This window comes from Anomalospiza imberbis, chromosome 5 (assembly GCF_031753505.1).
Source record: "Anomalospiza imberbis isolate Cuckoo-Finch-1a 21T00152 chromosome 5, ASM3175350v1, whole genome shotgun sequence".
Classification (NCBI taxonomy): Eukaryota; Metazoa; Chordata; class Aves; order Passeriformes; family Viduidae; genus Anomalospiza; species Anomalospiza imberbis.
Window position 1 is genome coordinate 68,395,870 of NC_089685.1, and position 21,056 is coordinate 68,416,925.

At 48.8% G+C, this 21,056-nt stretch overlaps 2 protein-coding genes across 9 annotated transcripts in view; one reads left to right on the plus strand and one right to left on the minus strand.

Moving 5' to 3' along the window:
* The window catches only part of CACNA2D4 (calcium voltage-gated channel auxiliary subunit alpha2delta 4), a 131,360-nt gene that overhangs the window by 34,650 nt on the left and 75,654 nt on the right, over positions 1 to 21,056 (minus strand). The window lies entirely within an intron of this gene.
* Positions 801 to 20,310, plus strand: LRTM2 (leucine rich repeats and transmembrane domains 2). 3 transcript variants are annotated; one of them, XM_068191790.1, is made up of 6 exons: positions 801 to 1,420; positions 11,914 to 12,053; positions 12,869 to 13,014; positions 13,529 to 13,690; positions 17,560 to 18,150; positions 19,613 to 20,310. In XM_068191790.1, the coding sequence occupies exons 4-6, from the start codon at positions 13,624 to 13,626 to the stop codon at positions 20,065 to 20,067; spliced, it is 1,113 nt and encodes a 370-aa protein (XP_068047891.1). In that variant the 5' UTR covers positions 801 to 1,420; positions 11,914 to 12,053; positions 12,869 to 13,014; positions 13,529 to 13,623; the 3' UTR covers positions 20,068 to 20,310. The 3 variants fall into 3 exon arrangements, with proteins under 3 accessions (XP_068047891.1, XP_068047892.1, XP_068047890.1); XM_068191791.1 differs by lacking the exon at positions 12,869 to 13,014; XM_068191789.1 differs by lacking the exons at positions 11,914 to 12,053; positions 12,869 to 13,014 and having other exon boundaries at positions 802 to 1,420.

The following is a 21,056-nucleotide window of genomic DNA, read 5'->3' on the forward strand; positions in this document are numbered from 1 at the left end:
AATATTCTTATTTTCCCTCTTGAGTTAGTAACTTAAAATTTTACTTTGACTCCTCTCAAAATTTCACTTCAAAAGATAACTTCCAGACATATTAAAATGAACAAAAAGCCCAAATCTGCCTGTTTATGATACTGGACCTGACAGAAGGGGCAGTTCAAGTAGATCAACAAAACAGTAATTCTTGCAAATGTGAGCTACTGAGGTCCTCATCAAGGTGGAGGAAGGCAAGATAGGGGGCTGATTTTGGGGAGGAAGGCTACAGCGGCCCATGGGAGAGCACAGAGGAAATCCCAGTGGTGGTAGTGGGCCGGATTTGGCTGCTTACTGCATGTCAGGGAGGGCAGGGAATGCCTGTCACTGATGGATGTCACGGCACCTGACACATGTACCTACGGCTGAACACACTCTCTGCTGCACCCAAAGTTCAGGGGAACAAACTGTGGGTCTTTTACCCATTCCACTCGTTCCTACTACCCCCTAACAGCACCCCTCAAGTTTCCCCATAATCCCTAAGGAAACACACACAGGGCTGTGCTGCCCACCGTGGGCACCTCTCTGTTGTCTCCCTCTTGGATGCACTGCCTCCCCACCACGTCTCTGGAGCACTGGTGGGAAGGGGGTGCCTTTCTCCCAAGCCCACCGGGCTCTCCCCTGCCGTCTCCCCATCGCTGCAGCCGCTTGCCTCGCTCCTATACAAAAGCCAGCGCTCGTCCCCTCTCATGCTGACGCCTTTCTCTCTGAGTTTATTGTCATCAGCCGTAGCAGGGGAGAGATGGAGGGAGGGGAGGAACTGTTCAGCTCGGTGCCTTCTCTTGTAACCTGTGTCTGACCAATTTACCTCCTCAGGGGCTGTGGTGAGCTCCTCCCGCCATGGCATCTCCTCACCCCTCCTCGAGCCCCTCGGCTCCTGGCACCCGGAGAGGGATGGCAGCAAGGGGGGGATGAGGGAGAGAGAGGGACTGACAGCAACAGCCCTTTCTCCAGGATGCACTGAGAGGAATGAAAACCTCCCGAGCTCCTTCCTCTGGGTGTCTGGGATCAGATCCTGCCTGCCTGGCGGGGTGACTCCTCTGCACTGTCAGTGCGCGTTCCTGTGCGTGTGCTGCTGCCATCGCAGATGTACCCCCAGCTGTCACTTCACCGCGCACAGCTCCCTCTCCCGTCTCTCTCTCTCTTTCTCTCTCCCCCTATTTATTATTTACGGAGGATTACAGTCCCTTTCCCACGCTGTCATCTCGCTGTGCGGCTCCCCTGCCCTCCACGCGAGGCCAGCGGCTGGCTAGGGAGGGCTCCTGCCAGCTAGGGTCCGCCAGCTGCGAACAGAGGCACTTTCTGCTGGATTTGCTTTGGCATTGTACCGGCTTCAGAGAGCTGGGAGAGCTGCCATTCTCACAGGAGGATCTATTCCAGCCTGACAGAGGTGAGTAAAGACGTTTCCCTTTTGTGTTTTTTTCCCGTTCCCGGCTAAGCGAGGTGAGCGGAGCTGCCCCCCTGGAAGCGGCTTCCCCGGGGAGGGGGGTGGCAGGCAGGGGCAGCGCTGCGTGCCAGGCAGCTCAGCGCACACGGCTCCCTGGTGCGACACTGAGGGGCAGCGATTTCTCCCATGCAGCGGAACGGCAAACCTGCTGCAGAGGTTGCTCGTACTGGTTCCAGTCCAGTTTCAGTGCAGGCAGCCGGGAGCAACTTCTCCCAGCTGAGAACAGCACCGGCAGCTTTCCTTGCACCACAGGCGGCTCCGGTGCAGCTTTGAGGCTGAGAACTCGGTGCTGGGGTCACCCCGGAGCGGGCAGCTCCTGCTGAGCCCTGACTTTTGTCCGCTCCTCGGGGCTCTCAGAGGGGTCAGCATGAGAGGTGCCACTCTCCTGACTCGTGATGGCTTTGCTGGCTATCATTTTGGACTCAGCTGTCTCAGTAAGGACAACCTAAAATGGAGAAGTACGGACTAAAATCGAAGAGGTTCAGTGCACAGCTTTAGGAATGGGAGGGGGGGTGTGTAATGTGTATAAGTGCGTGGGTGTGTGTGTGCTCACGGACATGACCACAGGACATGAAGTGAAGGATGCCAAATCACAAGTAGAGCCAAAAATAAGTCCCGAGTTGCTTTCAGCATCTCCGCCAGCTGAGCCTGTGATTTCTGAACTTTTGGGTGGAAGGCACAGCACTGAGGGGGGTAGGTGAAACACAGCACAGAGAAGCTTCACAGCCTTTTCCAGCCCTGACTGGGAGGAAAGGGTGAGAATGAGGTCCCAAATGAGCCGAGGCGAAGCACACCGTGGACAGGAACATATATATGTAGATATATATGTAGGCGTTAGCCTGTCTGTGTCTGTGTCTGTGTGTGTGTGTGCATACATACGCATGCACAGACACGTGCACACACACACACATCCCACACAGGGCATTCTGCCCCCTCCTCCTCCCTCTGCCTGACCAGTTTATTACTCTCCCTGCATCTCCTGCTAATTAAGAGCGACATGTTAAACTGGAGCTCTCCTGATCTGGGGAGAGAGGATGTTTGAAGATGTTGCTCCAACCAGGTCATGACCAAGCTGGGCCCCAGGCCCACCATGTGGACTCTCAGGTAATGTGAACGTGCCACATCCAGCACAGCCCTGATGGGAATGGCAGCGGGTGGGATACAGCGCTGCTCTGCTGCAGGGGTCTGACCTGCTACTCAAGGGTGGAGAGAAATTAAGATCTCATTTGGGGAAGGACTGGAGCTGCTGCTATTGCAGGAGAAGGAAACCCTTAAAAGACAGGGGAACCCTAAAACACAGACAGTGACTTGTCCCAAAGCAGGGTACCTTCCTAGCAGTGAGAGAAGGGAGCCTTTCCAGAACTGCAGACCATTTTTCTTCTGAGCTTTGTGGCTCAGATCTGTTGGGGGGCAGGGGTGGATCTTTCCTCTAACTGCTGTGGGCAAACAACATTTGCAAGGGAATTATTCCACATGAGCGAAAGGCTTGCGGGAGTTGTCTCCCTGTCAGACATCAGTGCTGCCTCTGTTAGTGCATCCTGTCCACTTGGAGGAATTATGGTAAATCCTGAGCAAAGGGGCTGTTTGCAAAGAGAAAGGGAGGAAGCCTTCTTATATAAGTTTTATACCAGATCATAGCTTTACCCTTTCCTCCAGCAAAGTGAATGTCACATGCTAGCAAGGTGCACTCTCAGCTCACACATCTTTAAGAGTCACTCCTTCCTGCCCTTCCTCTGGCTTTTTTTTTTTTTTAAGCCTGATGCAGAAAGGATTTTCTAGGCTCTTCTACGCCACAGAAGCCTGATGAAGGCAGAGCTGTGTCTCAGTAGGGCTGGGAGATGGGAGAGTCAGCCTACGGAGCCACAAGGATACCTGGACAGAAGCATTCAGGGAGCAACAGAGGCTGGAACAGGATGAGGAGAGGTTCAAGCCGTGGGAGGGCATTTCTGGGTAGTTCTTCGGCGACTCTTGCCTGTTGCTGAGTCAAAAGACAGAGCAGGCAGTTTCCTTCACTTGCCATGTTTGGTTACAAGCAGCTGCTTACACTGTTTGACAACTGTCCCAGTCCTGGGTGGCTCAAACCATAACTCAGATGACCATACTGGGATGCTCCGGCCAGCTGGGTAATGCCTCAGCATGCTACACCATGGCACACACTCAGTTCTCCCTGGAAAGAAGCAGGAGTGGGAGTGCTAGGATGTTCCTCCTGCTGCAGGGAAATACCTTGTCACACATACCCTATTACAGCTGTGGCTTTACCAAAATGCTGGCTCACAAAAAAAGCTTCCTGTAATTGAGGGGATGATAACAGCAAGAAGATGTGCATTTTTTTTCTATAAACTAGTTCATTTCCAGACTCAAGAGATGGAAGGAACAGTTGCTTCATCTGTGAGGGGTTGGATTATGTGAAATATATTATTCACACTGCAAAAACAAGCAGTTGAAAGTTAGGAAATACTGGTACTGGAGGCAGTGTGCCACTTGCACTGGGGTTGCAGTCCTGACTGGTAGGATCACACACTGTATTTTCATGAGCTGCTTCATTCAGGGTACTTGGCTACATGGTGTTCAAGGAGTGAAGCAGGGGGCTCTTTTTTTTTTTTTTTTTTTTTTTTTTTTTTTGAGTACTGCAAAATGTGTGTCTCTTTTATTTGTTTACTGCCTGCCAAGCAAGCCCTGCAGGCAATACATCACTATTCATTGTCTTGTGGTGTTCTGAAGATGTTAGCAGCTACAGTTGCCTTGTAGCTGATGATAGAGAATTTATGCTCCTGATGAGGCAAGAGAGAATGGTCGTTTTCCTGGCTTTTGAAGGGAAAAGAGATTTCCCCTTTTAGCCACACAGGGAAGGAGCAGCAGGACAAGGGCCTGGGACCTCTTGGCTCTCATGGCTATTGAGTCCTCGAGATTGTAAGCATTTGCTGTCTAAGCTGTCAGCATTTTGGAAAACAGCTGTGAGTGTTCAGCAGTTCTGCAAAATGGCCCCTAGGGTCTCGTGTTGGGCACCCGCAAAATTAGGAATGTACAGGCTGTGGCCTCCTGCCAAAACTGTGGTTTAATATTTAATTCTGACCATATAAAAACAGCCTTATTTATTACAACATCCTCATTGTTAGCTTGAGTATCATGTGTCCTTTGCACTGAGTAAGGGACAGGGTCCTGTGAAAAAAAGAAATAGAACTTGATCGGGTGATCAAGGCAGTGCTGTGCTGCAAGTGGCTGAATGAAGGCTGGGCAAGTATAAGCTCACATTTAACACCTTGGCTTTGCAAGCCTATTTTATCATATGGCAATTTTTTCCTTCTTTTAATGAAAATAATAAAATAGTTTGCTCATTATATTTTTATCAATGGGAAGGAGACTGTCTATTATTTATGCCCTGCAATGCCCCACGCCCATCGCAGGAAGGACTGAGACTTAAATTTACAGCAAAGCCACACAAGTCAGAACTTCTTGACTGACTGCAAGATAAGCTTGGAAGATTTTCTTGGAAGACATGCCCTGCTACCACACTCCTCCTCACTTCAAGGAGGCTGGGAAGATTCCTTCCTCATGAACCATGCTCTCACACAAGGAATAAAAAAGCAAGAGCTCACTCTGAGTCTGGAGGTGAGCTGTTAAAGGCAACTTGGCTTGGCACTCATCTCTTGGGCTTCCTTTCCCCTCCTGGTGAGACTCCCTAGGGCCAGCGCTGCCCAAAGCAGGGTGTGGTGCCGCTGTGACTTTGCTGTGTGGGGGCAGAGGGGTTGAAGGTGGGCCTTGCTCTCCACACCACTTCTAGTGATTTCGATGGGATGTGACTTTGCCATAAAGGTATCTCTTCTGTGGCTGCAAACCCTGTAGAAAACTAGATTCACATCAAATTTGCAGACCTTCCTCAGCCTCAGAAAGCTCTACAGCATGAGGCAGTGATCTGTGTGCTAACCCAGATGCATCCAAAGATCCTGGCTGGAGCTCTGGGTTGCAAGAGCTGTCACCACATCTTGTTGAGCTATGCACAATGTTCCCAGCTTGTAAAAAGCATAAATGTGTCCCAGGGATCCGCAGGCACCCCTGGAGCTGAAGGTAGCAGGCCAGATCCCGTGCAGCTTGTGTGGACTTTGAAAGGTTGCCCCTCTAGGATGCTCTGGGAAGTGATGGAGGGCAATGGGGCAGCAGAACAGCTCCAAGCTCTTACAGGCAGCACCAACAAACTTGTGCCACAGTGGCAACCAAGTGAGACAGATCTCTGCAACTCACTAAGGCAGAAAAAGGTCTCCTTCAGAGTCCAGTACAAATGCATTGTGTGGGAATGATAAGAGTCAGCCTTTCCTCAGGAGGTTTGCCAGGTGCTATGGGCATGCTGGGCTGCTGATCCCTTTATGATAAGAGCTGAGTGGATTTTTACTACCAGCATCTTGTGCTCTGCCCCACCACTGTGCAGGCCTGGATGGTCTCTGCCCCTCTGCACATGGATGGTCATGCCCAGGGCACAGCCTCGTGACACCTTAGTTAAGTTCTTCCATTTTTCCAGTGTGTTCTACATTGTCTCTCTCCTCCTGCTCCAGCTGCCAAAGTGACAAGCCACTACCCTTGCAGCTCATTTTGGGAGCACAGCCAATGAGGGGAGTGAGGAAAAGGGGGAGCAACCTTGGTGGCAGCAGTTCTTCACCACGCTGACTTCTTCACCAGAAGAAAGAGTAACAAGAGTCAAGCATAAGGAAGGCCAGTGAGCTCAAAGGCCCAGAGTATTTCAAAAGGCGGGCAATGAAAAAAGCAAAACCAGTTTTTGGGCTAATGCAGAAATGAATGATGGGAAACAAGCAAGTGTGGGGCATTTTGTGTGCAAGGGATCACTCAGGCTTGCAAAAGCTTGCCTCATTTTTGGAATGAGAAACCACAAAGAGAAAAGGCTCATGGCTGAAGTGCCTTGACTCCCCATAAGACAGGGGTCTCTTTTAATTGATCTGGAAGCCCCTTGATCTGGCAGTCTGGTCATGTTGTTCAACAGAAATATAGCTTAGTGCGCCAGGGACAGAGCTTATATTGATTAAAAACTTACATTTTCCTATCCTGCTGCTAAATTGATGCACCTCCATCTACTACTTTGTTCATGTAAATGTATCTCTTATCTCAGACAGGCTGGCACCTTCCCTCTTAAATATCTGCTGCATCCTTTGACTCAAAGTAAGAGAGCCAGGGAAGGTACTGGACCATGTTAAAATTTTTGACTCCTCAGAGAATCCTTCACAAATATGGGCCCATACACACCTTCCTTCTTGAACACCACCCAAATAAAAACAAGAAAGAGAATACTTCGGGATTCAGAGCACCATCCAGCCAAGAAGTGCAGAAAATACCTGTGAGCACAGTAGTGATGGGAATGAGGACCAAGGATTCTCCCATCAAGCTGTCTTCTCTGCCTGCAACCTTTTCCTGGTTGTACCACCCACCCACACCCCCAGGGTAGGCTTGCCAGGAAGCAGGGAGCAGCATTTTAAATGCCAGTGAGCTGGAGGATGCTCGTGGGGTGTAGAGGAGGAACTGGGAGCAGAAAGGTGCCTCCCTCAGACCTGCCAGGGCAGGAGCGGCGTCAGTCCTTCTGTCAAGGGACTGAGCGAAAGGATTAAGGGCCTGAGCTACCACTTACCATAGGATTAACCCCTGCAGGAAATTAAAGTTGTAGGGAAGGCTCTTCACTCCACAGCAGAGAGAATGAGAAAAACTGGGATCTGGATTAGAACTGGCAGGGCTGGTGACAAGCCACCACCCACAGCCAACTGTTCCCGGCTGGATCAGAAAATGTTATCTCAACCTTCATGTAGAACCCCCCTCCACATCTCACTTGGTTACCAATTTTTGCCAACAGTGTGAGAAGAACAAAAACATCACCCTGTGGCAATAAAAAGAGGAGGAAACTGGGTAGTCAGCTCACGTGTCCCTCCTCTGAGCCCCTCTCCCACTCCCTCACCCGCTTCCCTTCTCAGCTGCCTCCGCTCTGCAGGGAGGAAACATGCACGTGGTCTGTCGCGTTCCGTAATACTTGGAGAAGATGCTGGCACACACATGGCTGGATTTCTTCCTGTCAACTGCCCCCTCAGCTCTCCTCCTGCTGCTGCTCTGGGCCTCCTCCATATGCCACACTTTCAGTGTGCTGGGACTTTCCTGTCACTCCTGGTTGGATATCCCGCTGTCTCCACCTGCTTCCACAGCTTCCCAAGGAATTCCACATCTCCACAGCAATCTCGGTCTTTCCCAGCAGTGCTACCCTCCCTGTCTCCCCTTCCTATGCTCTGTATTTCTCAGAGGATTTGCTGAGGATTTATGGCCTTGGTATTTCCAGCTCCTGCAGAATTTCCCAGTCTCATTATTGTGCATTGGTCAGGGAGGCTTGGGATGTAAATAATGTTTTCTACTTAAGGTATGGAATGAGGAATCAAGAAAACTGGCTTCTCTCCTGTTTTTGCCACAGGCCTGTCAGGAAACTTTGGGAAAACCTGGCCAAAAATCTTTTATTCTGTGTAACTTTGATAAGGCCTACAAATACTCTCCGCAGGACAGGACAGCATTTACAACCCCAAGTGCAAACGCTGCACTTGACAGCTCAGCTTTGAAAATCCTGAGTGAGTGGGGAACTGATGTGGACTAATGATGAAGTATCAAAAGCAAGGCAGCTGAAATTTCAGCCAGCCAAAATCAGCAGCCAGTTTTACCTGGATCATAGTTTACCCTTCCATAAAATAGGGATAAAGTTGATCTTTCTTGGAGAGTCCTGAGGAGGAAACATTTTTTACCATTGAGACATTTGCATTTCAGAGGTGCCTACAGTGCCAATCCTAAAATCAGAAGCTTCTTGACCTTTTCTCATCACAGAGAAAAGGGTGAGGTTTTTATTCACATCAGGCCAGGAATGTGGCAGAGTACCTTACAAGACCAAGTGGGTTTTACACTTTTTCTATTTGCTTTACAGCTTTCTGTATGAGGTGTTTTGCTTAGCTGTGATTGATCACTGCAAGTCAGAGGGCACTATTTCTTCTGCAGCTGGGTTCCTCATATGAATTTAAAATGTGCTTTCCATTGATTATGACAGCACAACACTACTGAATCTTGAACATACGTGTTAATAAATCAGCAAGTGCTGCAAATGAAGCCCCCAGCTCTTCAGCTTGGAAGCTCACTGGAGCAGTGACACACACTGGATGTTCCTACAGCATTGCTGAGCTTCTCTGCCACCTCTGAGTGTTTTTGCATTCCAAAGAGACGACAAAGAGAGGCTCCCATTGAGACAATGTGACCTCTTGGGATCGAAAATTTGCACAACAGGTCTGTTGGGGGACTGAATGGGTGACGTCTCCATGCCAGCTACAGCCACTTGTGGTGTGGCAGTCAGGCCACACCGATTATGTGTCTCTGCTGCCACTTGCCCTGCTAAGGGCAGGTGAAGGGATGTGCACAGAACAACGCGTGTTAGTCACTAAATGCTGGGGTGCCACTGTCCCCCTCCATTATGGGGTGATAGCAATAAAACATGAATCCTAAAAGCAACAAGGAAAGGGGAAGGAAAGAAGATAATCTCCTTAAAGTGTCCTCCATGCCCTCCCTCATGCTGCTGCTTTTCTGATAAAGGCTAAAGCAATTCAGCATTGGAAAGAGGAAAGAGACTTTGCCATGAAGGAGAGTGTGGGGGAGGGATGAAAGTCTGTGCATACTTTCTGATAATTTATTGCTGGCATCTGTTGCAGTCTCTGATACCTACCCTTCTGTAATATAGGTCACCCACATGCCCTGCCAGTGCTCATAAGCCAAGCTGTTGACTGAGTCTGATCCCTCAGCCATGATCCAAGGGTTAGTGCAAGGGACTTGGAGAGATAATCAGAGACAGAGGTTGCTAGGCTCTGTTTCTGACAGTGTCTCATCCTAGTGACACAGTCCCCTGTGTCTCTAGCCTCAGTGCTGTTGTCTGGAGAATGGGATAGATTTATCCACCTACCCAGAGCAGAAGCACTACTGGCTCTTACCTCGGCCTTACTTCTGGGGGTCATTAAACACAAAATAACACCAACTGGCAGCTACGGTAACAGCCATTCATAGAGCACATGGCACGCTTTGGATAGAAGGTGACACAGAATTGGGAAGAGTTACTAAGCCAGTATGTGGATACAGTAAACTGAAACCCTCCCTGCCCTTCTAGCATGCTCCTTGGGACCCTCCCCACAAAAGCTAGGGCTTTGGAGTGATACTGCAAACATTACTGGTGTCTGGGCACAGAGAAGCAGGCACAAGGCAGGAATAGTGCCTGCTGTAGTTTTTAGGCCCTGGCAAGTGCTGCGGAGTCATTATAATCCCCTCTGCATCCCCCAGTAAGGTTCGCTGTTCAATCTAATTAGGGGAATCCTCATTAGAGAGTCCTCTAGAGTCTGACAGCAGGCCAAATGTCCAAGTGGCACTTCAGCTCGGTGTATTTTTGGCCACTGGAGCCCATGGGCCAGAAATGGATGATTTCATTTTGTTGCTTTGGGCTGAAACTAAAGAAGTTGTCTTTTGCTGTCCTATTTGAAACAGTAATAAGAAAAGGCCATCACCAGCCCCACAGGCGACCCTGCTTTCTCAAGAATGTGAAAAGACATTCAACTCCAAGCACACAGAAGAAATCTCTGGCCACTGTGCCCCATGGATAACAGGGCATTCAGCTGACATGTTGCTCTAGGGAGAAGGAACCATCTAGAAAGCCCATGAGAAAGACAAATGCCTGGTTTGTGGAGCCCTTGGGTGACTTCAGAGCGTTCAGAGCTCCAGCAATGCTGACCAGCCTTGAGCCCCCAAACCCAAGCAATGCCAGGCAAGCTCAGAACAGATGGCACGGTGCCTCTCTTGTTGAGATAGGGACATACAGGGAGCACTCCTAGGTATGGCAGAGTGCTCACTGCTGGAAAAATCCCTGGCTGTCAGGCTGAAAGCAGTCAGACACATCTGGTGCTGCTTTGGAGAGGCTAGAGGTGTGGGCAGGTGCCATTTGCCCCAAGATTACACATTCCCAGTGCTGCAGTGGCAGTGAGTGCAGTTGGCCTGGTGCTCTGCAGAGCAGAAGGCATCTCTTGGGCCACAAGAGAACTGCTAATTAAGTCAGAATTCAAGACAAGTCAGAGGAAACCTTTAAAAAAGAAACTCTTAAAAATCCTCTCTGCCTTCTTGCTCTTTCCTGACTGTGGAATATTAATCACTAAGGCTATAATGTTCTTATGGGCAGTAGATGCGTAGGAGAAACTGTTTTTTTTTTTTTTTCTGGATCTTTGGAATTAAAATTTCTCCATGAACATACTTCTTCAAGGTATAAATGCAGAAGCTCATTGACCCTCACTTTTCAGCAGCCAAGAACTTCTTTGTATTCCAATTCTACTGCTCTGCCACCTGGGCATATGGTATGCTTGGAGAAGCAGGCAGCTTTGTGGAAGATATGGATGTTAATAAATAAGGGTTACAGAAGAGTCCCTGGAACGTGTGCAAGCCCAGTTCCGTGCACACATTTGTAAATGTAAGCTAGGTTGGTGACTGTGCATTTGTACATGAAGGTAGCTGCTTTTAAGTCTTGGAAACACGTGTATGAGTGCACACAGGGTGGCTGCTATCTATGGAGTGGGGAGTGTGGCATATATGTGACATGCTTTAAAATAATCTTGGGTTTATCAAGGCCCCTCCATCTCAGTGCATGTTGCAGTGCAGGAGACTGACATTAAAGCCTGAACAGGTGTTAATCACTATGCACTGTAATAAATTCTAAACATAGGGAAAAGGCTTATTTATACATGGCTGCTCCTCCCACCCTGCACTCTCTGCTTGAGCCTTGGTGCTGCCTGAGGGAAAGAGGCGCCCGTGAGGTACCAGGAATGAGTGCTAGAGCTGGACTTGCCCTGCCGGAGCAGAAGGAGCAGGGTGGAAACCCTGACCCTGTCCCCATCCTCACGCCTGGGTGTGCCAGCCCTGCCCTCGGCCCCCATTGTTGCCTGGGGACAGCTTGGATGAATTGCACAGAACATGGTGGGAGAGACACCAGTTCATGGCCTGAGTGGGGGCCTGGGCTGAGGGGACATAGCAGAGGGAAACCGTGTCATAAAGCACCCAAGGAAGCTGGTTTTGGGTTTTTTTTTTGTTTTTTTTTTTTTTTTTTTAAATTGCTTAGCCCCCCCTAATTGGAATGAAGCCAGCTGATACAGATGGGGTGTTACAAAACAGAGCCAAAAGGCAAGAGCACAAGGAACAGAGCTATCTATAACCCTGACAAAGTTAGATGGCGTGAAGGTGGGGAAGAGGGAAAGGCAGAGCATGGCAGGCGGCTGCCCCTGATGCTGAGAGCAAGGACGTGATCATTTGGCAACAGGATTTGGAGCTGATCGACTGGCGCTATCCAGCAGGCAGATAAGGCTCTGTGGCTGTCAGCTTAACTCTGCCGTTTATTCCAGTGCTGTAGGGAGTTAAATAGAGCACACGGAAAGCCTGCTGCTGGGGAGTGAAAGTCAAGGAGGGAGAGGGAAGGAAGAGGCTGTAATTGGGCAGTGTCCGGGGAGTCGGGTGGAAGTGGCTGCAGGCAGAACCCCTCCAGGTAAGTGCCTGCAGCTTTTCATCCTCCTTTTCCATATGGACAGGCGGGGACAGGAGACTTCAGGGGTGGCATTTAGGATGGAGACGTTTCTATGGGGGAGGCTGAAAGTCTCCTCGGTCAGGTCGAGCGCAAGCACCAAATGGGGACAGCTATTTGTTGCAGCTTCTCCTTCAGTGGGAACTGCAGAGAAAGGGCTCCAGCTCAGACTGGGGAGTGGGGGGCTGCAGCGGATGAAAGCTGAATTGGTTTCTGTACTATGAGAGGTATTTGGTGCACTGGCATTTAGGTAAATGATCTAAATAGCCTTGCAAATGTGCTAGCCTAGGTACTGAACCTGCTCGTAATTTTCATCAAGATGCAAATTTTAATATTTCCTGGTGGTTTATATTCCCATATAAAACAAATCAGTCCGGGAGCCTGGGGGACGGTGGGCACCTGGCACGTGTGTGGGGAGAGTGTCCTGGTGGCAGTGCAGCACCCAGCTATAAAATAGCTGCCGTGGATGTTGTCAGAGCCCCTCAGAGGGGATGGAGGATGGCTTATTTCTGTACTCTGGTTGAAATGTGACCATCTAACTGCTGCTGTGACTGTGGGTGGCACATCAAAGAGTACGCAGGGGGACAGAAGTGTTTGTGGTGTTTTCATTTTTCCTGCCTCCTTGTATCCAAAAGGGAAGCGGGAGGGAAGTTGAAACCTGTTGTCAGTCACTTACTGTCAGGGGAGAGTTTTATGGTCTTTGCGTTTCTAATTAGACTGAGGATTTTTCCTTCTACTAATTAAGATGCAATTCCTCTCTTTTCAACACTCCCACTCAGTCTCCCCCGCCTCAGGTCCTTCCTTCTCCTCCGAGGCTCGCTCGCTCTTCAGCTCCTGCAGTTGCTGCAGTGGGAAATCCCCAAGCTGAAGCTGTGCTGCTCTAGCCACCACATCCATTTTACCTTAAAACAGACAGGAAGTGCTGGTAGGGAATACGGCACGGGGGGTGGGGGCACGGGTGTGGTGGAGTGGGGGGAGGAGCGGGAGAGAAGCAGCTTGGCAGCCGCTGGTGCCCAGACCTCAGCGAGCCTGAGCCGTGCGTCAGGCAGAGGATGCACAGGTGGCACCAGCCTGCGTGGAGGCGACAGGAATGAGCCGGGCTCTGCTGCCCTGGCAGGGTCACCTTAGCAATTCATCATGTTAACCTTGAGCATGAAGCTAATGTAGCTACCATAGCAGGCTATTCAAGCACAAACTTCTCTCTGGCACTTAGGTGAATCAGGTTTTATTTCTGCACTGTGAGGTTCAAAATGAATTAATGTTGCGCCTTCAACACACTGCGCCTCCTGAAACACCCTCCATTTCTCCTCCAAAACAGAACTGAGGCCTCAAAGGCAAAACACTAATTGGGGAGGGGAAAGGACAGCACTCAGCTCAAGCCTGTGTGCTGCATCCAGGGAAGTGAATCTCATCTGCTCGGCTCTGCTTTCCCTCTACAGGACCTGGCAGGCAGGCTACAAGGTCATTCCTTCTCCCTTTGGGGCCCTGTGCCAGGCTGGCTGTTGGATGTGAAGACACGCTGGAGAAGACCACGATGCTGCCTACAAGTGCTGGCCACCCGTGGAGGAGCAGGTTCCTCATGAGGTGGCAGGAGGCTTGTCGTAAGTAATGCCTGCTCAGGTACCAAGTACAATATTCCTGTTCGTCAAGGGAATGGGAAGAAAATAGGTCACATCAGGGTTAAGAACAGGGGAGAGGGACAGCTAAGAATGGAGATGTTTGAACTAATTCCTGATTCCTTTAGAGGCCAGGCTAGCTGGGAGGGATATTCTGAAGCTGAAGATGGGCTTAAAGTGGGACAGCGAGTGATGATTGCTTCTGAATTCCAGTGGGCCTGGCAGGTGAGAAACAGCACGACAGACACCATCGCACAAAGATCCACCCTGAACATTTCTCAAATCAGTATCCTATGAGCTGCAGGCTCCTCTCTGTGCTGGGGGTTTTACACAGGCTGCTGAGCAAAGCTCTTCACAGCAAGAGTCATAACAGATTTTAGAGGGAAATGCAGGATGTGAAGGCAGAATTCTCCTACTGGGCACTGCCACATGTAGTGAAAATCAAGGAGTAAATAAAGAAGCTCTCTTTCAAATTAAATTGTAAACGTTCAGCCTGTGCATATTCCCAGTGGGCTGGGGCAGCTGCTACGGTACCCCCGAGTGCAGAGCAGGCACTGATAGGGTGATGTGGGGCTTTGGGAATTTATCTGCATCTAAGAAGTATCTGGAGACCACAGCGGAGTAAAGGGGACATTTGGAGAGTGTCCCTCACTACTGCATGCCCAGGCACCAAGTAGGTCTGTGGTTTCCCTTGTTCCAGTCCTCCTGGTCACATTTGGAGCTGCAGCTGTAAGAAGCTGGGGGAATTACTTCCTTCTCCAGAAAACAAACATCTTTGCAATCCATCCTCACAGACTAGACTGTGTAAATTATTTATAATGAACGCTACTGAGTCTTGACTTAATGTGATATACCTGGATCATCTTTCTGCCACCTACTAGAGTCACCAAACACCCCACAAAGCAACTTGATCTTCCCTAAACACAAAAACACTTACTATCCATCCTTCTGTAGGGCTGGAAGACAGCTTCAAGTTCTGTCTATTGCTTCCCTGCCTCTCCTTCCTGTAGAGCTGTATCTTAAACCAACGCAATGAATTCCCTGGCCTCAGCTCACATCCTCATGGATGCACTTCTTGCAGGGAAATGAAAACGAGATCTCTTTTCTGTATGATTTTAGTAAAATATTTCCAAAAGCATACAGCAATATATGGATAACAACAAGACATTTTTGGCATATCCTACATGGCTGCAGAAGCTTGGCATAAATCCACTTCCTGAACATAACCACAGCCAGCTGCCTGAGGCTGTTCCTGCCAGCCACTGCCAGCATACACACTGGTGGAACCCCACAGCCACCCAGTCGGCGCCGCAGGCGGCCAGGCATTCTGAGAGATAAGCACTGAACAGAATGCCACCTGGATAGCATTACACATGGGCTGCTCTTGCCTTTCTTGGTGTACAAAGCAGCTGTTATCTCATCATCACAGCTGCCAATCTATTATTAATACTGGGCTTTTGTTAAGCATCCAGGAAAAGATGGGGTCACTTGAATGACTCATTGCTCTTTCCCTTCCCCACTCTAGCTCCCATTTTTTAAATTCCCTCCCTACAACAAAAGTGTGACATATTCTGAACAGAATTTAAATATCAGCCAGCCAGTCAGTACCTGTACTGCAGTAGTCCATAGGCTACGATCTATTTTCATGGCAATTTCTGTTGTGGGCTCCAGCCTCTGCATGACAAGAAAGCACAGAGGTGGTCTGGGTAAAGATCTGTCTTACATTTCCCCATGAGGATCCATAATTCTCCTTAAAAGAGCACATTTATCGGCATGGCCTGGGCTGATGTACACCTGAGATCTCAACTGCAGGATAGTAAAAAATTATTGAAGAATTCCGAAAGGCAGACGAAGTAAGAGAGAATTGATATATTATCTCTGAACATTTATCCCTTCGTCCTTAATAAAGTCATATAGCTTAGGATTCAAATGGGATAGTTCTCCTTAGACTACCAGTCCACAAATCTGCCAGTTCTCACAAGGATCACTGGGAACACAAAACTTGCCATGTGCATGATGACAGGGTTGGAGTATGAAGGCATAATTCTGACAGAAGCAAAGTTGCTATAAAGAAATGGGCTGTGGGTCAGATTAAACTAAAAGTGGCACAAGGGAAGAGAGGAAGAGCAGGCTGACTGCAATGCTGCTCCAGGCAGAGCTTCTCCACAGCATGGGTCTCCTTTGGCTCCTTCTCTTGTGGGCATTCTTTTTGCAATTCCTTTAGGATTAAGAAGTAAAACACCTGCTTGTTGGTTCCTTGAAGAAAAGCAGGACAAAAGAACCTAACTGCCAGGTCAGGAAGGTGAGACAATCAATGCATCCCCTTAGCTACCATTCACCCCTAAAAAGACTCTACCAACCCAAATGACTGCCTTCTCTGAAGAAAAGTGAGAAAGGGAGAGGACAGGCATGATGTACAGACAAACCTGCTTCAGTTTTAGTCAAATGCTCAAACTTGTCACCTTAAAAACTGCGAGGGAGCTGAATTTGCTTCCCACATTGAAGAATAGTGGAATTCATTGTGTGATCTCAATTCCACAAAAGGAACTAAGATGAAGGATGCAAATGTTTGACATAGTCTGCTTAAACATAACTCCCACTCCTCTAATGACAAGAGGCACAAAGCTTGCTTTCTTGCTGATAATGCTTCTTTGTCACAAAAGTGAGAATTTGAAAAGCCACTGGCTCCCAGGGAAGGTTGGTAACTTGTGCCCTGGTGCCACTGGCAGGATCTGGACCCATGTCTGGAATCCACAGCAGCTCTAAAAAACGCTGATTTGTGATTTGTCCAACCTTGAGATAGTGTAGGAGAAAGGGGGTGTGTGTGTTAACACTTTTCCTGACACTGCTTTTGTCGGTTCCCAAGGTACACCTCTTTTCCTCATTCCCTTGTTGTGGGCCATTTTGGTCAGATGTGGTTTAAACTGTTCTTTGCGTGTCTGTTGTCTGCCCAACTGGTATCCATGAGTCAGGGTTCGCCCCATGATTTGCATAGGGCTGTAGTCCAGAATGTGTCCAAAGTCCTTAATAAGAACAATTGCTGGATCTGTACCCAGTTCCCACCTCTAGATAGGGGTGGTCACTGGCCACTCAGAGATACTTTTGGGGTTGTTGCTATGGGATTCAGAAACTGTTTTGAGAGCAATGGCAAGTACCAGGTGTCCAGTGATTTAAGGACTCCTTGTTACTTTTTGGCAGTTGTCTTGGTCATCCCTTTGTAATGTAATGTAATTAAAAAGTGGACACAAGGCTCAAGTGACACTCTGTGAATATGATAAGTAAACAATGCCCCGATTTAGAGTCTTAGATCTCAGTCTTATCAGTCACAAATATTAGGATTCAAACTGCAGGAGCACACCTGAAATGTAGATTGTTTTATTTTCATTTTTCTTAACAGCTTTTTAATAATATATCTATTTCTGAAAAATTGTAACTTTTAAAATATACCTGGTCCCTCCTGTCTCCACCCTGACTGTTTAGAAAGAGCTGTCCTTTGTCAGAGGTGACACCTTCCACCATTCTCTGCTCCATTCTCCTCTGCCAGGTACCAGTGCTCCAGTATCTGCTGGCAAAGTCCACTGGGATGCACTGTTTGCAAACAGTTCATCCCAAACAAAGTCCCAAACTTTGTTGTGAAACTGGAAGGATATTTACTTGTTCCTAAAGAAACAGGCTAAGAGGAAAGTCATGCTGTCAGGATGCAGGCCAGCAGTAAAGGAATGTAGCTGTGAGGAAGCTCATTACACTGCAGGGCATTGCAGCTGTGAGGGTTGTGTTGTAGTTGGTGGCGGGTGAGGATGGGAAAGCACTGATCTAATCCATGCCCTCTTCCTTCCCTGCTTTTCACCTTCCAGTGCTTGGCTGCTGGCTCTCATTATGTGCTGCTGAGTCCTTCTTTGCTTGTCCTTCCTCCTGCAAGTGTAACAGTGGCAACCTGGAAGTGGACTGTAGTGGCTTGGGCCTCTCTTCCATTCCCTCAGACATCCCCACAAACACCAGGACCTTCCTCTTTCTCAACAACAAACTCAGCATCCTGCCAGGAGCAGTGTTTTCCAACCTCTCTGCTCTACAGAGGTTGGATCTATCTAACAACTTCTTGGACCAGCTGCCTCAGAACATCTTCAGTGACCTGGGGAACCTCACAGAGCTCCAGCTGAGGAACAACAGCATCCGGGCCTTGGACAAGGACCTGCTACAACACACGGCCCTGCTGCGCCAGCTGGATCTCTCCATCAACGGCTTGGCCCAGATTCCTTCAGGCATCTTTGACGACCTGCCTGCTCTCCGCTCCCTCTCCCTCAGGTCCAATCGCCTGCAGAGCCTGGACAGGGTGACCTTTGAGCCTCTAACCAGCCTGCAGCAGCTCCAGGTTGGGGATAACCCCTGGGAATGCGACTGCAACCTCCGAGACTTCAAGCACTGGATGGAGTGGTTCTCCTACCGAGGTAGGTGCTCGCGTGCGGGAGGCAGGTGGAGGAGTGCTGGTCTTCCAGGAAAAGCAAGCAAAAGGCAGGCAGGGAAGAAACAGGAGCAGATACAATTGTCAGGTGAGGCTGGACAGGTCTCAGCCAAAGAGCATGAGGACCCTTCTACAATTTAGTGCCACTGCACCTTCATAGAGAAACACTGCCAGTCTGTGAAGTTCCCAGCAGCCCTAGATCTCCTATTTCCTTGTTTTGTTTCTAATCTGAACTATTACCTGGTTTTTTTTTTAATCTTGAGAGAAGAAAGAACTTTCCTCAAGTAAAATTAAAATTTTAGGATTATGAATTCACCTTACTCTTTCTGCCTAAAGAGAAGAAATGTTTTTCACACTTGGAAATAACCATCCCATTCTCTTTCTTAAGCTGAGAGAATTAGAAGTCAGATTTGGCTGTAAAGCATCAGGTTTGCTGCACCTTAGGAAACAGTGACACTTAGGAAAACCACTGCAACTCATATTGGAGAACCCAACCTACAGCTCAAATTAACAAGCCAGGCCCCAAGTCAGACTGGCTATGAAATCATCATTTCAAACCGAACAGTTTTTGACAAGTTTGCATTTCCAAATTTTCCTTGAAACACAGAAGACTAGAAAGGTACATGTCACTTATCAGGAATGCTGAAGGGATGACATGCTTTCGGGAGCTGCAACTCAAAGAAAGTTGGCACATTTTACAGGAGAGAGGATTGAAGGCCTGACCTTCTGTTTCTGGAACCAACGAGTAGAAAAGGGTCTCAAATCATGCGGATAGCAACAGTCAGCTGTCACATCCCTGCTGATCACAGCCATGCTGCAAAGAGATTATCTCTGCCTATGGCTACACTGCAGTCTGAAATATGCATTTGTGTGAGCAGAATCAAACAAACATACGAGTGCCACTTTGCACTTTTTTTCTGATTTGTTCTTTTTTCTTGACTACCCTATCACAAAGTCAATGGAAAGCATGCAGACATAACTTTGCTTTTTTTCCTTTGCTTCCAAGGAAATTGCTCAAACTCACTCAAGCATTTGTTTCAACATCTGTCATTATTTTCACAGAGCTGGATTAGTTGTCAGAAGATAGGATGCATATCTGTTGGTTTTTTTAAAAGGTACAGTCTGGTCCTATATTTTTGCTTTAATTTCTCTTTTTCTAAAGTGGTTCTTCTGAGACTTACATAACTCACTAAACAGTATGAGACTGACTTAAATGGTTTCAGAGGGCTTTTATGTCTTGGCCTATTCAGATATGCACCGGGGGCTCTTGTGTCAAACCCAACCTAGGCAGAGGCATGGCCAGCTGACATGGCTGAAGCTTCTGCAGGGAAAATACTTTAGCAGGTGTGAATGGAGGCCCATGAACTCACCCCAGCTGAGGATCTAACGCTGCTGTCTCTGTATGGGCGTGGAGCTGTGATTGACTCCTGTTATCTGTGTTGGAACAGGTGGGAAAATCGACCAGCTGGCCTGCACCTTGCCCAAGGAGCTGAAAGGAAAGGACATGCGGATGGTGCCCATGGAGATGTTCAACTACTGCTCCCAGCTGGATGATGAGAACAGCTCTACAGTGCTGGACAATACTGGCCCACCTTGCACTAAAGGAAGCCCTGCTCCTTCCAAATCTAAATCAGGCCCAGAAACAGAAGTGGAGCCCAGTGTGGGATGCCCTCAGAAACAGCGGTACAGGCCTGTGAGCGTGCGCCGGGCTATTGGCACTGTGATCATTGCAGGGGTGGTTTGTGGCATCGTTTGCATCATGATGGTGGTGGCAGCTGCCTATGGTTGCATCTATGCCTCCCTCATGGCCAAGTACCACCGGGAGCTGAAGAAGAGGCAGCCACTCATGGGTGACACAGAAGGCGAACATGAAGAACAAAAACAAATCTCTTCTGTGGCGTGAAACTGTTCTAGGAAGGAAGGGACAGCGATGAAAAAAGGTACCTGAGAGCAGTCAAGCATGGGGTCCTCCCAAAATACATCTTCCCAGACAGACTGTGCTATTGCTCCACTCACCCAAGTAGTGCAACATGCTTCTGGGGGGGTCAGGGCACCTGGCTCAATTTCTTTTCCTCTGCCCCAGGCCCATTTTGTGCCCTTTCATCCTTGGGCCCTCCCAGACAAATAAAGTAGAGTCAGACCTCGAGTGCTTGCTGTGCCTCATGCCCTTGCACAGAGCTTCCCTCACATGCCTGCTGCAAATGCAGCTGGCACCTTCTGGGACCCTGTGTCATCCTCTCAGCTTCAGTCCTGAATCATCCTGTGTCCTGTCAAGAGCTGTCCGCAAACAGAGAGCAGCTGTGTGAAACCTTACGTGGGGAGCAGGACACCAGAAGTGTCCATGCCTCACCGTTAGGTCGCTGCTGTTGTGTGACACGAAGTTGCTGCCTACCCTACAAATCAGTGCTACCAAGATTACATCAGAAGGGAGGCAAGGTCCCTGTGGTAGGGCAACAGTCAGTGGTAGATTTCCCTTCTCACTTTTAGAGGTGGAAAGATACCTATATCACCCTAACACGCTGCTAGGGAGCACAGTGTCCCTCTTTTTGCTCCCGGCCAAGTCCAAACCTTTGAGCTGACACACACATCATCTGCTGCAGGTGCACAGGCACAGTCATCCTCCTGTACACACACACACACTGACTCATTCTGATCCCAACACGCACACACAGAGCCAGTCCCAGTTCCAGGCATCCAGGCACCCCACCTGCACATGCAGAGCTACCACTCATGCCCATGCTGACCTGCCCTCTGCATGCAGCCATGGATACATCCAGACACTTTACCTTACCCTGACCATAGTGGTGCATATCACCTTCTGCTTCAGACAAAAAACATGCACACACCACTGAGGAGTAACAAAAACATCTCAGCCATAGTGCAGAGCCAGTA